Here is a 13,702-nt window from a genome sequence, read left to right as displayed (position 1 = left end):
ACCTGCTGTATAAATGCCAACATTTGGTGCAATTAAACCAATTATCACCAATTCTAACCTCTGCTACATCCAATACTGTAAAATTATAACCTGCATAAAATCAATCATGATAAATTCTTGAATTAATTTACCTGCATTAATTGTTAAACTACTTTTCACCCTCTATTGAGTACTGAATTTCAAATTTCTATTTTTCCATTTATTGAAAATATTAATTTTTATTAGTTATAGAGACCTAAAATAAAATTTTTAAAAATAAATAAATACACAAAAATCAAAAAAAATAAAGGAGAAACTAAAACAAACATGAACATTTTTGTTGAAATTTTTTAAAAAAAAGAAAATAAAAAAAAAATAAAAAAAAAAACAATTTCCTAATTGTTTTTTTCTCAAAGATTTATTTTTTTTTTTTTTTTCTAAAAGAATGGAAGACGAAACTACAAATAAAAAACTCAAAGCAAATCTATCAGTAAATAATGATAATAATGGTTATTATATGAAGAATATGATAAAATGGACAGTTTTGAAATTTTAAAAGAATTTAAAAACAAAATAATAAATTATTCCCTTGTGGATTCGAATTGGTTTAAAATTCTCAAAAACTTTTCAGTAATTTTATTCCACGTATTTATTTTGATAATAATAATAATAAAAACTATTCAAATTTTAAATATAACAAATATTCTTTACAAAATCAATAATAATAATAATTATAATAATAGTAATAATAACAAATTTAAATTGATTCATAATGATTTAGTTAAAACAATAATAGTTTATTACTTTGAAATAAATAATAAATCAATTAATTATATGAATAGTTTAAAATCATTAGAAACTGTTAATATTAGATGTTTACATTACTATGAATATTCATTCACAAATTCAATATGGGTTTTAACATATTAAAATAAATTAAATAATAAAGATTTATTAATTAATTTTAATTTATATTTGGGTTGCTGTGATCCCTATGAACCAACAAATTTAGAACATATTGAAAAAGAAGAATTCAAATTTAAAACAAATGAATTTAAAGTTTCATATGATATTGAATATAATACAACCTATGGATTCGTTTATGAAATGATTAAAGAATTAAACCCAAAATATTTAAAAATCAAACCCCTTCGATGTGTTTCAGATTCAGGAGAATCACATCTTCAACAATATCACTCAATTTCAAAATTAAATCAAAACTATGAAAGTGTAGAAATCATTGACGACTTCATACCATTATATGCACTTTACAGATTTTTACAATCACCAAATTTACATACACTCAATTTCAATCTTCAATTTCATTTTTTATCTTCAATCTATGATCATAATCAAATTAAAAATAATAATAATTATTATAGTGATCGTAATAGTAATAGTAATAGAGATGATAGTAGTAAAGATAGTGGTGATAAAGACAAAACAGAATTAGATTTTAATAAAATGGATAATTTTAAATTTATTGATTTTGGAAATGATAATAAAGGAAAAATATTTGAAGTTCATGATGATATTAAATTTTATATTGATAATGGTATAAATGAAGATAATCAAATCTATTGCTCATATAGTCGTAGTGAAATTTCATGTTTTTCAAAAGAAATACCACCATATTCAAAGTCTCTAGAATCAATGTTTAAAATTATTATCAACAAATTCAACAATTACAAATTTATCAATTACTCATAATTGTGGTTCATTTTCCCGTTGTGGTTTTGACAACTATGATTTAGATGAAAATAGTTTATTAAATGAAAACTTTTTAAATGATTTAATGAATTCGCTTGCAAATAATAAAACAATTAACAGTTTAACACTTGATTTTAATTTTCAAGTGCGTCTAAGTGAATATGAAGAAAAAAACAAAATAAATTTAATTTATAAATCAATTGCATCAATGCTCGACAAAAACACAACACTAGAATCAATTGTTATTAATTATAGTAAAAATTTTAGAAAAAGTTTAAAATCCAAAGAAATATCTAATTTAACAAAAAATAAAAAATGTAAAATAATCACAACAAAACAAAATAAAATAAAAAAATAAAATAAAATAAAATTATACGTTATTAAAGTTTTGAAGTTATATCTTTTATTTTTCTAGCTGGATTCCCAGCAACGATTGTATTTTTTGGAACATCTTTATTAACGACAGAACCAGCGGCAATGATAGAGTTATCGCCAATGGTTACACCTGGTAATATTACAGAATGACCACCTATCCAAACATTGTTACCAATTGTTATAGGTATACCATAACCTGTTTTATGCCTTTCCTCTGGTGGTGATATATAGTGGCCTGCTGTATAAATGCCAACATTTGGTGCAATTAAACAATTATCACCAATTCTAACCTCTGCTACATCCAATACTGTAAAATTATAACCTGCATAGAATCTATTACCAACATGAATATTGAATCCTAAATCACAATGAAAATTGTGTTCTATTGATACATCGTCACCAACTGAACCAAATAACTTTTCTATAATTTTCTTTTTACCTTGAATATCTTCATATGGCAAAGAATTAAATTCCTGAACTAATTTACCTGTATCAATTGTTAAACTACTCTTTTCACCCTCTCTTGAGTATTCAAATTTCTCTTTTTCCATTTATTAATTACTTTTTTTTTCCATTACCCATGGTATATGACAACATTTTTTTTTTTTTTTTTTTTTTTTTTTTTTTTTTTTTTTTAAAAAAATTTCATTTCCGACCTTATTTATTTTTTTTAAATTTTTTTTTTTTTACAAATTTTTTTTTTTTTGGGTTTTTTTTTTTTTTTTTTTTGAAAAATCCTTAGTTAATTGGAATTGGTTTAAATAGTTTCAAAAACCTTTCAATCATTATTTTTTACATGTTTATAATAATCCAATATAAATTAATATGGGGGAAAAACTTTTTTTTTTTTTTTTTTTTTTCCAAGATTTTTTTTTTTTTTTTTTTTATTTTTTGATTATTTTTTTTTTTTTTTGATTATTTTAGTTTTTTTTTTCATTATCGCTGTTACCACAAATCCGTTCACTGTAAATATAATGAGTTTGAGTGATGAAAAAGAGGTATGAGTTTAGGTGATGAAAAAGAAATAAAGGCAAACCAAGAATTTTTTTTTTTTTTTTTTGAAAAAAATGCTTTTTTTTTTTTTTTCATTTTTTTCCTGAAAATTTTTTAGATATTATTAAAAATCATTTTTTTTTTTTTTTTTTTTTTTTTTCATTTTTTTTATTTTATTTTTTTAATATTTGTGTGATCATTTTATTGTTTTTCTTTAGCTTTATTTTTATTTCTATTTATTTTTAATAAAAAAAAAAAAAAAACAAAAAAATTCTCCCCAACAAAAACAATAAAAATAATAATCAAACAAAAATAATTTTTAATATTTTTTATTAAAATATCAGATAATTTAAAACACTAAAAAAAAAATGGAAAAAGAAACACCGAATAAAAAACTCAAAACAAATCTATCAAAATATAATGATAATAATAAAATAATAGTATTACCATTAATAATTCAAAAACAAATATTATATTTATTATATGAAGAATTTAAAACAGATGATTTTATAAAAGATTACAAATTTAAAAATGAAATAATAAACTATTTCTTTGTCAATTGGAATTGGTTTAAATATTCTCAAAAACTTTTCAATCATTTTATTCCTCATGTTTATTTAGATAATGATAGAGAATATGACGATGACTTTTTCAGAAGTTATTACAATAATAGTATTAATAATAATAATAATAATAATAATAATAATAATAATAATAATAATAATAATAATAATAATAATAATAATAATAATAAAAATAATAATAATAATAATAATAATAATAATAATAATAGTGATAAATTTAAATTAGTTGATAATGATTTAATTAAAACAATAATAGTTGATTACTTTAAAATAAATAATGAATCAATTAATTATATGAATAGTTTAAAATCATTAGAAACTGTTAATGTTAGATGTTTATATGACTATCAATATTCATTCACAAATTCATTATGGATTTTAACATATTTAAATAAATTGGATAATAAAGATATAGTAATAAATTTTAATTTAGAATTGCGTTCTAATGGCTATCAATCAGATGATTTAGAACATATGTTAATTGACAGAGAATTCAAATTTAAAACAAATCTATTAGAAGTTGAATATGATTTTGAATACATAAAAATCTATGGATTCGTTTATGAAATGATTAAAGAATTAAACCCAAAATATTTAAAAATCAAATCCATTAGTATATATGGTTTTTGCTATGGTGCAGGACCATCACATCTTCAACAATATCACTCAATTTCAAAATTAAATCAAAACTATGAAAGTGTAGAAATCATTGATGACTACATACCATTATATGCACTTTATAGATTTTTACAATCACCAAATTTACATACACTCAAAGTTGGCCTTCAATTTCATTTTATATCTTCAATCTACGATAATGAAATGAATAATAATAATATTATTGGCGATAAAAATAAAACAGAATTTGATTTTAACAAAATGGATAATATTAAATCTATTGATTTTAGAAATTTCCAAGGTGATATTATTGATAATGGTATTAATGAAGATAATCGAACCTATTGTTCATTTGGTTTTCAAGATGATTCATGTATGGAAATACCACCATATTCAATGTCTCTATGGGAACAATGTTTAAAATTATTATCAACAAATTCAACAATTACAAAATTATCATTTTCTAATAATTGTGGTGGAGTATACAATAAATGTGGATGGGGTGATCAGAATTTAAAAAGTTACAATCAAAGCTTTTTAAATGATTTTATGAATTCGCTTGTAAATAATAAAAAAATTAAAACTTTAACACTTGGTTTTAGTAATCGGGATAATGTAGTTGAATATGAATTAAAAAATATAAATTTAATAAATAAATCAATTGCATCAATGCTCAATCAAAATACAACACTTGAATCAATTTATATTTTTCCATTTTTGCAATTCAATGAAATATCAAATTTAACAAAAAATACAAAATGTAAAATAATAGTCGATAATAAAGATAAATGTTGTGGGGAAACTTCAAAAAAGTTTCCTCCCTCAAAAGAAAGGGAAATTTAACATTTTTTTTTTCCCGACTGCATATGTAAAATTTATAAAATATATAATTGAAAAATGATTACATTTAATTTCTCTTTTTTTTTATTCCTTTTGTTTCAAAATATTAATATGCTTCATAATTAATTACTTTGAAATAAATAATGAATCAATTAATTATATGAATAGTTTAAAATCATTAGAAATTGTTAATGTTGCATGTTTATATAACAATGCATGTTCATTGGAAAATTCAATATGGGTTTTAACATATTTAAATAAATTAAATAATTCTGTATTTTTTTTTTTTTTTGTTTTATTTATTTAATTAGATAAGTAAAAAAATAAAATACAGGCCTGGTGGATATTTTTTTTTTTTTTTTTTGATTAACTCAAAAAAAAAAAAAAAAAAAAAATTGTTTGTTTTGTGATATTTTTGGTTATTTCAATAAAAACATTGGTTTTTTTTTTTTTTTATTTTCAAATAATAATAATTTATTATTTTTTCGTTTTTTATTTACTTTTATTTTTTTTCTTTTTTTTACCCACACCTATCAAACTTTAACACCAACTCGAATACCCCAATCTCAAAGTACAATAAATTAAATTGAATTAAATTAAATTTACACACTGGTTTTTTTCTTTTTTTTTTTTTTTCTTGTACCTATAAATATNCAAATTTATAAAAAAAAGAATAAAAATAAAAATTTAAAATAAAAAAATATAAACAATTAAAACATTAACACTTAATCTTGCAATTTGTAATATTGGAGGCAAATATTTTACTATTCGTGATGATGATGATGAAATTAACAATTGTATCAATGCTCTATCAAAATACAACACTTGAATCAATTTATATTATAATTCCAATTTCAGGACTCGAAGAAATATCAAATTTAACAATACAAACAAAAGTATAATACTTTTTCGAAAAATACAAAATGTAAAATAATAACCAATCTAATAATGACCAATCGTTATAAATATATGAAAAAAAAAATAATAATAATAATTCTGAATTTTATCTCTATTTCCAATTCTTTTGATCATTTTATTTTTTTAGAAATTAAATTAAATCAAAACTATGAAAGTTTCAAAATCAATTATTGTTTCAAATTTCTTTTTTCCATTCAAATATTACTTTTTTTATTCTGTCTTTGGTGACAAAACATTTAATAAAAATAAAATGTCAAGAATAAAATTTTTTTTTTTATTTTTTTTTTTTTAACAACCGGCCATTTATATTAAAAAAAGATAGACTAAAATTTTGAAAAATAAAATAAATAACATAGAAAATTTAGAGTTGTAATTTGTATTTCTTTTAAAAAATAATAAATAAATTTTAGTAAGTATTCAATTTAAACATTTAATTTTATTTACCAACATATAAAATTTATTCAATTTTCTTTTAAAAATGATAAATATAAACTACTAACATGAAATTGGAAATCTTTTGGATTTGATTTATATTTTAAATGTAGACGTTGTTCAAAATCATTGAATATTGAATCAACTCTATTCTTATCTCCATTAATTGCGTTTTTAATGAAATTACCAATAAATGCAATGATTGAGCTAATATAAGATTCATCATCTTGATAACAATAATACCAATTGCTTGTTATTCTACTTTCATAAATTAATTTTAGACCTGTATTATTAGTTGATTTATCAATTGCATATTGATATTCATTTCTAGTAAAAATTATGGCTGGAACAATCATATTTTCAACTTCTTCTCTTGATAAAATTGATTCATAACTCATTTCTCTAAGAATTTCTTTAATTTTTTTCGTACAATTTTTCATTGATTTACTTTTTTCTTCATTTTCACTACCTTGATCTTCTTGAATGAAAAGATTAAATGAAAAAATACCACCAACTTTTAATTCATTATAACGATGATGCAATACATTTAATAATCTTTCTTTATAATAATTTTCAAAACCTGGTAAACGATCTGAAAATGGTTTTTGTAATCAACCTTCAAATGATTTATATTCATTTAAAAATGGTAACCAATGTAAAGTTGAAAATGAAAATATAAAATCAATTGAATTATCTGGTACTATTTGATTTTCAAATCCATTACCAATACCATATGTAAAAATATTATTGATTTTATTTGAGTATGAATTTAAATGATAAACTTCATTAAATAATTTTGAAAAATCATTTACTGGTAGATCTGAATGAAATATTTCAATTACTTTTTCATTTGGCTTCCATTTATTTCTAATTGTTCAATTAATGGTTTTAAGACAATTATTGAATTTTTACCATGTGAACAACCAATATCTAAAATTCTTATATTATTATTATCCTGGGTACTTTGGTTATTGACATGATTTTTTAAAACAATTTCAAATATATCTTGAATCTTATCAAAGTCTGAAATTATTTTTGATTGTCCTGAACTATATTTATTATAATTATTATCCATTTTAATAAAAAAAATTAAAATTTACAAATACAAAAAAAAAAAACAATAATTAAAAATTAAATAAATAAAACAGATTATTTTTTTTTTTTTTTTTAAGATATTATGGTTTTTTTTTTATTTTAAAACTCTTTCAATTTTTTATAATTATTATTCTATTAGAGTTGTGAGAAATCACCCTTAAAAAAAAAAAAAACTAGCAGCTTTCCTAAAAAAATAAAAAAATAGAGGTTAAAAAGCATGGGAATTTTATTTTTTTTTTTTTTTTAAATTTTTTTTTTTATTTTTTTTTTTTTTTTTCTAAAATCTAAAATAAAAAAATTAAAGTAAAAAAAAAAAACCCACAGCGCCGCACAAAATTACTTTTCACCACTTTAATGCTGAAATTTACCCTTATTTCTAATACCACCTATCAAACCCAACTCAAATATCCCAATCGTTTTTTTTTTTTTTTCTAAAAAGAAAATTTTTTTTTTTTTTTTTTTTTTTTTATAAAAAAAAAAATGGAGGACGAAACAACAAATAAAAAACTCAAAACAAATCTATCAGAAAATAATGATAATAATAAAATAATAGTATTACCTTTAATAATTCAAAAACAAATATTATATGAAGAATTTCAAATTGATAATATAATAAAATATAATATTAAAAACTATTCATTGGTCAATTGGAATTGGTTTAAATATTCTCAAAAACTTTTCAATCATTTTATTCCACATTTTTATAATAATAATAATAATAATAATAATAATAATAATAATAATAATAATAATAATAATAATAATAATAATAATAATAATAATAATAATAATAATAATAATAACAAATTTAAATTAGTTCATAATGATTTTATTAAAACAATAATAATTGATTATTTTGAAATAAATAATAAATCAATTAATTATATGAATAGTTTAAAATCATTAGAAACTATTAGTGTAGAAAGTTTAGAAGACTATGAATGTTCATTCACAAATTCAATAAGGGATTTAACATATTTAAATAAATTAAATAATAAAGATTTAATAATTAATTTCAAATTAGGATTGTATAGCTCTGAAGAGTCAACCAATTTAGAAAATATTGAAAAAGAATTCAAATTTAAAACAAATAAATTTGAAGTTGAATATGATGATGAAGATACAAATGCCTATGGATACCTCTATGAAATGATTAAAGAATTAAATCCAAAATATTTAAAAATAATACCCTTTAGTAACACAAGTATAGGAGCATCACATATTCCACAATATCACTCAATTTCAAAATTAAATCAAAACTATGAAAGTGTAGAAATCATTTGTGACTACATACCATTATATGCACTTTATAGATTTTTACAATCACCAAATTTACATACACTCAAATTCGATCTTCAATTTCATTTTATATCTTCAATCTATGATAATCAAATTAAAAATAATAATAATAATAATAATAATAATAATAATAATAATAATAATAATAATAATAATAATAATAATAGTGATTGCGATGGTAATAGAGATGATAATAGTGTATATAGTGGTGATAAAATAGAATTAGATTTTAATAAAATGGATAATTTTAAATTTATTGATTTTAAAAAAAAATATTCCCAAAATTATTATTTTGATAGTGATTATATTGAAGATTATATTGATTATGGCATTAATGAAGATGATCTAGCATATTGTGGTAGATTTAGACGTCAAGAAATACCGCCATATTCAATGTCTCTATGGAATCAATGTTTAAAATTATTATCAACAAATTCAACAATTATAGATTTATCAATTTCTCATAATATTGGTGGTGGATGTGGATGGGATGAAAATAGTTTATTCAATGAAAACTTTTTAAATGATTTAATGAATTCACTTGCAAATAATAAAACAATTAAAACTTTAACACTTAATTTTTCTTTTTGTAATATTGGAGGCAAATATTTTATTGTATCATTGCTCGATCAAAATACAACACTTGAATCAATTTATATTACTATTCCAATTTCAGGACTCGAAGAAATATCAAAATTAACAAAAAATACAAAATGTAAAATAAAAAACAAAAAATATTAAATCAATTATATTAATGCTTGATCAAAATACAACACTTGAATCAATTTATATTATTATTATTCCAACTTCAGGACTCGAAGAAATATCAAATTTAACAATAAATACTAAAGTATATTACTTTTTCAGAAAAATACAAAATGTAAAATAATAACCAATCAAATAATGACCCATCGTTATAAATATATAAAAAAAAAAAAAAAAAAAAATTAATAATTCTGAATTTTATATCCAATTCTTTTGATCATTTTATTTTTTTAGAAATTAAATTAAATCAAAACTATGAAAGTTTCAAAATCAATTATTGTTTCAAATTCTTTTCTCCATTCATATATTACTTTTTTTTTATTCTGTCTTTGGTGACAAAACATTTAATAAAAATAATATATCAAGAATAAAATTTTTTATTTTTTTTTATTTTTATTTTTTTTTTATTTTTTTTTTTTTGGAATAATAAACCTGGTGGATATTTTTTTTTTGAAAAGATATTTTGGTTTTTTTTTTTTTGGAATACATTTATTCAGCAAAAATATCACAAAATAATTATTTTTTTTTTTTTTTTTTTTGAATATATTTATTATATGAAGAATTAAAAACAGATGGCTTTATAAAAAATAAAATAAAAAAGTATTCTTTTGTCAATTGGAATTGGTTTAAAAATTCTCAAATACTTTTCAATCATTATATTCCACATGTTTATTTAGATAATAATAATAATAATAATAATAATAATAATAATAATAATAATAATAATAATAATAATAATAATAATAATAATAATAATAATAATAATAATAATAATAATAATAATAATAGCAAATTTAAATTAGTTCCTAATGATTTAATTAAAACAATAATAATTGATTACTTTAAAATAAATAACAAATCAATTAATTATATGAATAGTTTAAAATCATTAGAAACTGTTAATGTTAGATGTTCATATGACAATGAATATTCGTTCAAAAATTCAGTATGGGTTTTAACATATTTAAACAAATTAAATAATAAAGATATAATAATTAATTTTGAATTGGATTTGGCTTGCTTTAAACCATATCAACCCAAAATATTAGAACATATTGAAAGAGAAGAATTCAAATTTAAAACAAATCTATTTGAAGTTGAATATGATTATGAAGAAGGTACATCCTATGGATTCGTGTATGAAATGATTAAAGAATTAAATCCAAAATATTTAAAAATAACACCCTTTAGTTCCTCTGATGCAGGAGAATCACATCTTCGACAATATCACTCAATTTCAAAATTAAATCAAAACTATGAAAGTGTAGAAATCCTTGGTGACTTCATACCATTATATGCACTTTATAGATTTTTACAATCACCAAATTTACATACACTCGAATTCGACCTTCAATTTCATTTTATATCTTCAATCTATGATAATAGTAAATTTGGTGGTGATAAAACAGAATTTGATTTTAATAAAATGGATAATTTTAATTTTAGAAATTTTATTAATTTCCAAGGTGATACTATTGGTGATGGTATTAATGAAGATGACCAAATCTATTGTTCATTTAGTGATCAAGATAATTCATGTATTGAAATACCACCATATTCAATGTCTCTATGGAATCAATGTTTAAAACTATTATCAACAAATTCAACAATTACAAATTTATCAATTACTCATAATTGTGGTGGTGAATGTGGATGGGATAAAAATAGTTTATTCAATGAAAACTTTTTAAATGATTTTATGAATTCACTTGCAAATAATAAAACAATTAAAAATTTAACACTTGATTTTACTCTTAGTTATTATGATGCTGAAACAGACATTATAAATTTAAAAAAATCAATTACATCAATGCTCGATCAAAATACAACACTTGAATCAATTGTTATTTTTCCAACTTCAGAATTCAAAGAAATATCAAATTTAACAAAAAATACAAAATGTAAAATATTTACATAATAAATAAAGAATAATCATAAAAATAAAAAAAAAAAAATAAAAAAATAGTATTCAAATTCCATTTCATTTTTATAAATTAAATAAAATAAAATAAAAAAAATAAAATTAAAAAACAGAGAGATTTTTGGGTTTTTTTTTTTTAAATTTGATTTTTTTTTTTTTTAAATTCCCTACAACAATGGTGAAATTTTATTGAAAATTCCCTACAACACAAATGTTTTATTTTAAATTTTTTTTTTTTTTTTTTTTTTTTTTGAAAAAATGAAGATTACCAAATCTATTTTTCATTTAGGGATCATGATAATTGCATGTGTAGAAATACCACCATATTCAATGTCTCTATGGAAAAAATGTTTATAACTATTATCAACAAATTCAACAATTACAAATTTATCAATTACTCATGATTGTGGTGGTGAATGTGGATGGGATGAAAATAGTTTATTCAATGAAAACTTTTTAAACGATTTTATGAACTCACTTGCAAATAATAAAACAATTAAAAATTTAACACTTGATTTTACTATTTGTTATTATGAATCTGAAACAAAGAATATTAATTTAATTACCAAATCAATTGTATCAATGCTCGATCAAAATACAACACTTGAATCAATTTATATTATTCCAATTTCAGAATTCAATGAAATACCAAATTTAAAAAAAAATACAAAATGTAAAATAATGAACAATCATAAAAACAAAAAATAATTATCTCTATTTCCAATTACAATAAAAAAAAGAACAAGAATAGTAATATCACCAAATCCAAAAATAAAATATTTATTTTTTTTTTTTTTTTCCAAAAATGCTGTAAAATAAAAAACTCAAATCAGACAAGAGATAATTTCAATCATTCCTTGAAATATCAAATTTATAAATAACTTTTTTTTTTTTTTTTTTTTTTAATTTTTTGTTTACATTTAATTGTAAAAAATAAAGATTTATTTTTTGATTATCTTTGATTATTTTTTTATTTTAATTGATATTATAAATTATACAAAAATTATTAATATATAAAGAATTATGTTGTGATTTTGGTTGGTATTAAATCTCTAGAGTATCTTCTCATATCCAAACTTGATTTTAAATCGCTTGCATTGTTATCAACTGGAGTTCTATTTACAGTACATGTTGAAGAGTTAAACTTTGGGGAAAGATTAAAACTTCTTGGTGTGGAATTTTGGTGTTGTTGATTTTGATGTGATTGTTGATCAAATGGTAGTTGTTTTATATCTGACTCAACTATTGATTTACTATTTTCAATCTGATTATTTTGTTGTTGTTGTTGTTGTTGAGGTATCTTTTTAGTTGTGGTAGTAGTTTTTACAGTTGTAGTTTTAGTTATATAAGATGGCTCGAGATGAGTAACTGGAGTATCTACTGAACCAGTACAATATTCATCTCTTTGGAAAGGATTTGAATTTATTATTGTTGGTGATGACATTGAATCCGTTTCGTATGGCACTGATGCAACAATTGTAAAGAATTCTAAATTATTTTTATTATTACTATTTTTATTGTTTTTATTTTTATTATTATTGTCATTATCATTATTCTTATCATCATCATATGTATTATTATTATTATTATTATTATTATTATTATTATTATTATTATTATTATTATTATTATTATTATTATTATTATTATTATTATTAATGTTATTATTATTATTAATGGTGATGTTATTACTATTAAATGTATTTGTGGTAGTATCAGGTGAAGAATGATCCTCATCATTATCGCTAAAAGTGTCAGTTTCTTCATACTCTTCAGAATCTGATGACAATCCCTCCTCCTCTTCTGAAAATAATTGAGCTTCAATTGAATTGCTTAATCCTTTTCCTTTAAATTCTCCATCTATTTTTTGTTGTTGCTGTTGTTGTTGCTGTTGTTGTTGTATATTTATTGATGATGAATTAGACTGTTGTTGTGGTTGTTGTTGTTGTAGTTGTTGGTGTGATTTAATTGGCAATAAATGTTGTTGATTTTGAATTGATGTTAAAAGTGGAGAAGAATTTGAATCCAATTTAAAATTACCAAATCCAGGTGAAAAAGTTCCATTTGTATAATTATTATTATTGTTATTGTTATTATTATTATTATTATTATTATTATTATTATTATTATTATTATTATTATTATTACAATTATTATTTATAGGATTTGAAAT

At 20.0% G+C, this 13,702-nt stretch overlaps 8 protein-coding genes across 8 annotated transcripts in view; 5 read left to right on the top strand and 3 right to left on the bottom strand.

Annotated features, from left to right (window-relative positions):
- Positions 1-513: 513 nt before the first annotated feature.
- DDB_G0291682 (hypothetical protein) lies at positions 514-1,689 on the top strand (the record flags this gene model as incomplete). Its single annotated transcript, XM_630210.1, has 2 exons — positions 514-853; positions 929-1,689. 2 exons carry the CDS (start codon positions 514-516, stop codon positions 1,687-1,689), a joined length of 1,101 nt encoding a protein of 366 aa, XP_635302.1.
- Positions 1,690-2,069: 380 nt separating this feature from the next.
- DDB_G0291538 (hypothetical protein) lies at positions 2,070-2,615 on the bottom strand (the record flags this gene model as incomplete). Its single annotated transcript, XM_630209.1, has 1 exon — positions 2,070-2,615. The coding sequence occupies one exon, from the start codon at positions 2,613-2,615 to the stop codon at positions 2,070-2,072; it is 546 nt and encodes a 181-aa protein (XP_635301.1).
- Positions 2,616-3,425: 810 nt separating this feature from the next.
- Positions 3,426-5,102, top strand: DDB_G0291540 (hypothetical protein; the record flags this gene model as incomplete). The annotated part of the gene is made up of 1 exon (XM_630208.1): positions 3,426-5,102. One exon carries the CDS (start codon positions 3,426-3,428, stop codon positions 5,100-5,102), a length of 1,677 nt encoding a protein of 558 aa, XP_635300.1.
- Positions 5,103-6,478: 1,376 nt separating this feature from the next.
- DDB_G0291680 (hypothetical protein) lies at positions 6,479-7,524 on the bottom strand (the record flags this gene model as incomplete). The annotated part of the gene is made up of 2 exons (XM_630207.1): positions 6,479-7,004; positions 7,292-7,524. The coding sequence occupies 2 exons, from the start codon at positions 7,522-7,524 to the stop codon at positions 6,479-6,481; spliced, it is 759 nt and encodes a 252-aa protein (XP_635299.1).
- A 500-nt stretch (positions 7,525-8,024) lies between these two features.
- Positions 8,025-9,584, top strand: DDB_G0291644 (hypothetical protein; the record flags this gene model as incomplete). The annotated part of the gene is made up of 1 exon (XM_630206.1): positions 8,025-9,584. One exon carries the CDS (start codon positions 8,025-8,027, stop codon positions 9,582-9,584), a length of 1,560 nt encoding a protein of 519 aa, XP_635298.1.
- Positions 9,585-10,479: 895 nt separating this feature from the next.
- On the top strand, positions 10,480-11,526 carry DDB_G0291642 (hypothetical protein; the record flags this gene model as incomplete). Its single annotated transcript, XM_630205.1, has 1 exon — positions 10,480-11,526. One exon carries the CDS (start codon positions 10,480-10,482, stop codon positions 11,524-11,526), a length of 1,047 nt encoding a protein of 348 aa, XP_635297.1.
- A 471-nt stretch (positions 11,527-11,997) lies between these two features.
- On the top strand, positions 11,998-12,237 carry DDB_G0291542 (hypothetical protein; the record flags this gene model as incomplete). The annotated part of the gene is made up of 1 exon (XM_630204.1): positions 11,998-12,237. One exon carries the CDS (start codon positions 11,998-12,000, stop codon positions 12,235-12,237), a length of 240 nt encoding a protein of 79 aa, XP_635296.1.
- Positions 12,238-12,550: 313 nt separating this feature from the next.
- Positions 12,551-13,702, bottom strand: part of DDB_G0291544 (hypothetical protein) — a gene marked incomplete at both ends in the record, with an annotated part of 4,537 nt that continues 3,385 nt past the window's right edge. The window contains one exon of the mRNA XM_630203.1: positions 12,551-13,702. This exon is cut by the window's right edge and continues 543 nt beyond it. Within this exon, the coding sequence (XP_635295.1) occupies positions 12,551-13,702 (1,152 nt within the window).

This window comes from Dictyostelium discoideum, assembly GCF_000004695.1.
Source record: "Dictyostelium discoideum AX4 chromosome 6 chromosome, whole genome shotgun sequence".
In the NCBI taxonomy this organism is placed as follows: Eukaryota; Evosea; class Eumycetozoa; order Dictyosteliales; family Dictyosteliaceae; genus Dictyostelium; species Dictyostelium discoideum.
The sequence above is the reverse complement of the archived record's forward strand: the minus strand, read 5'-3'. Positions and strand labels throughout refer to the sequence as shown.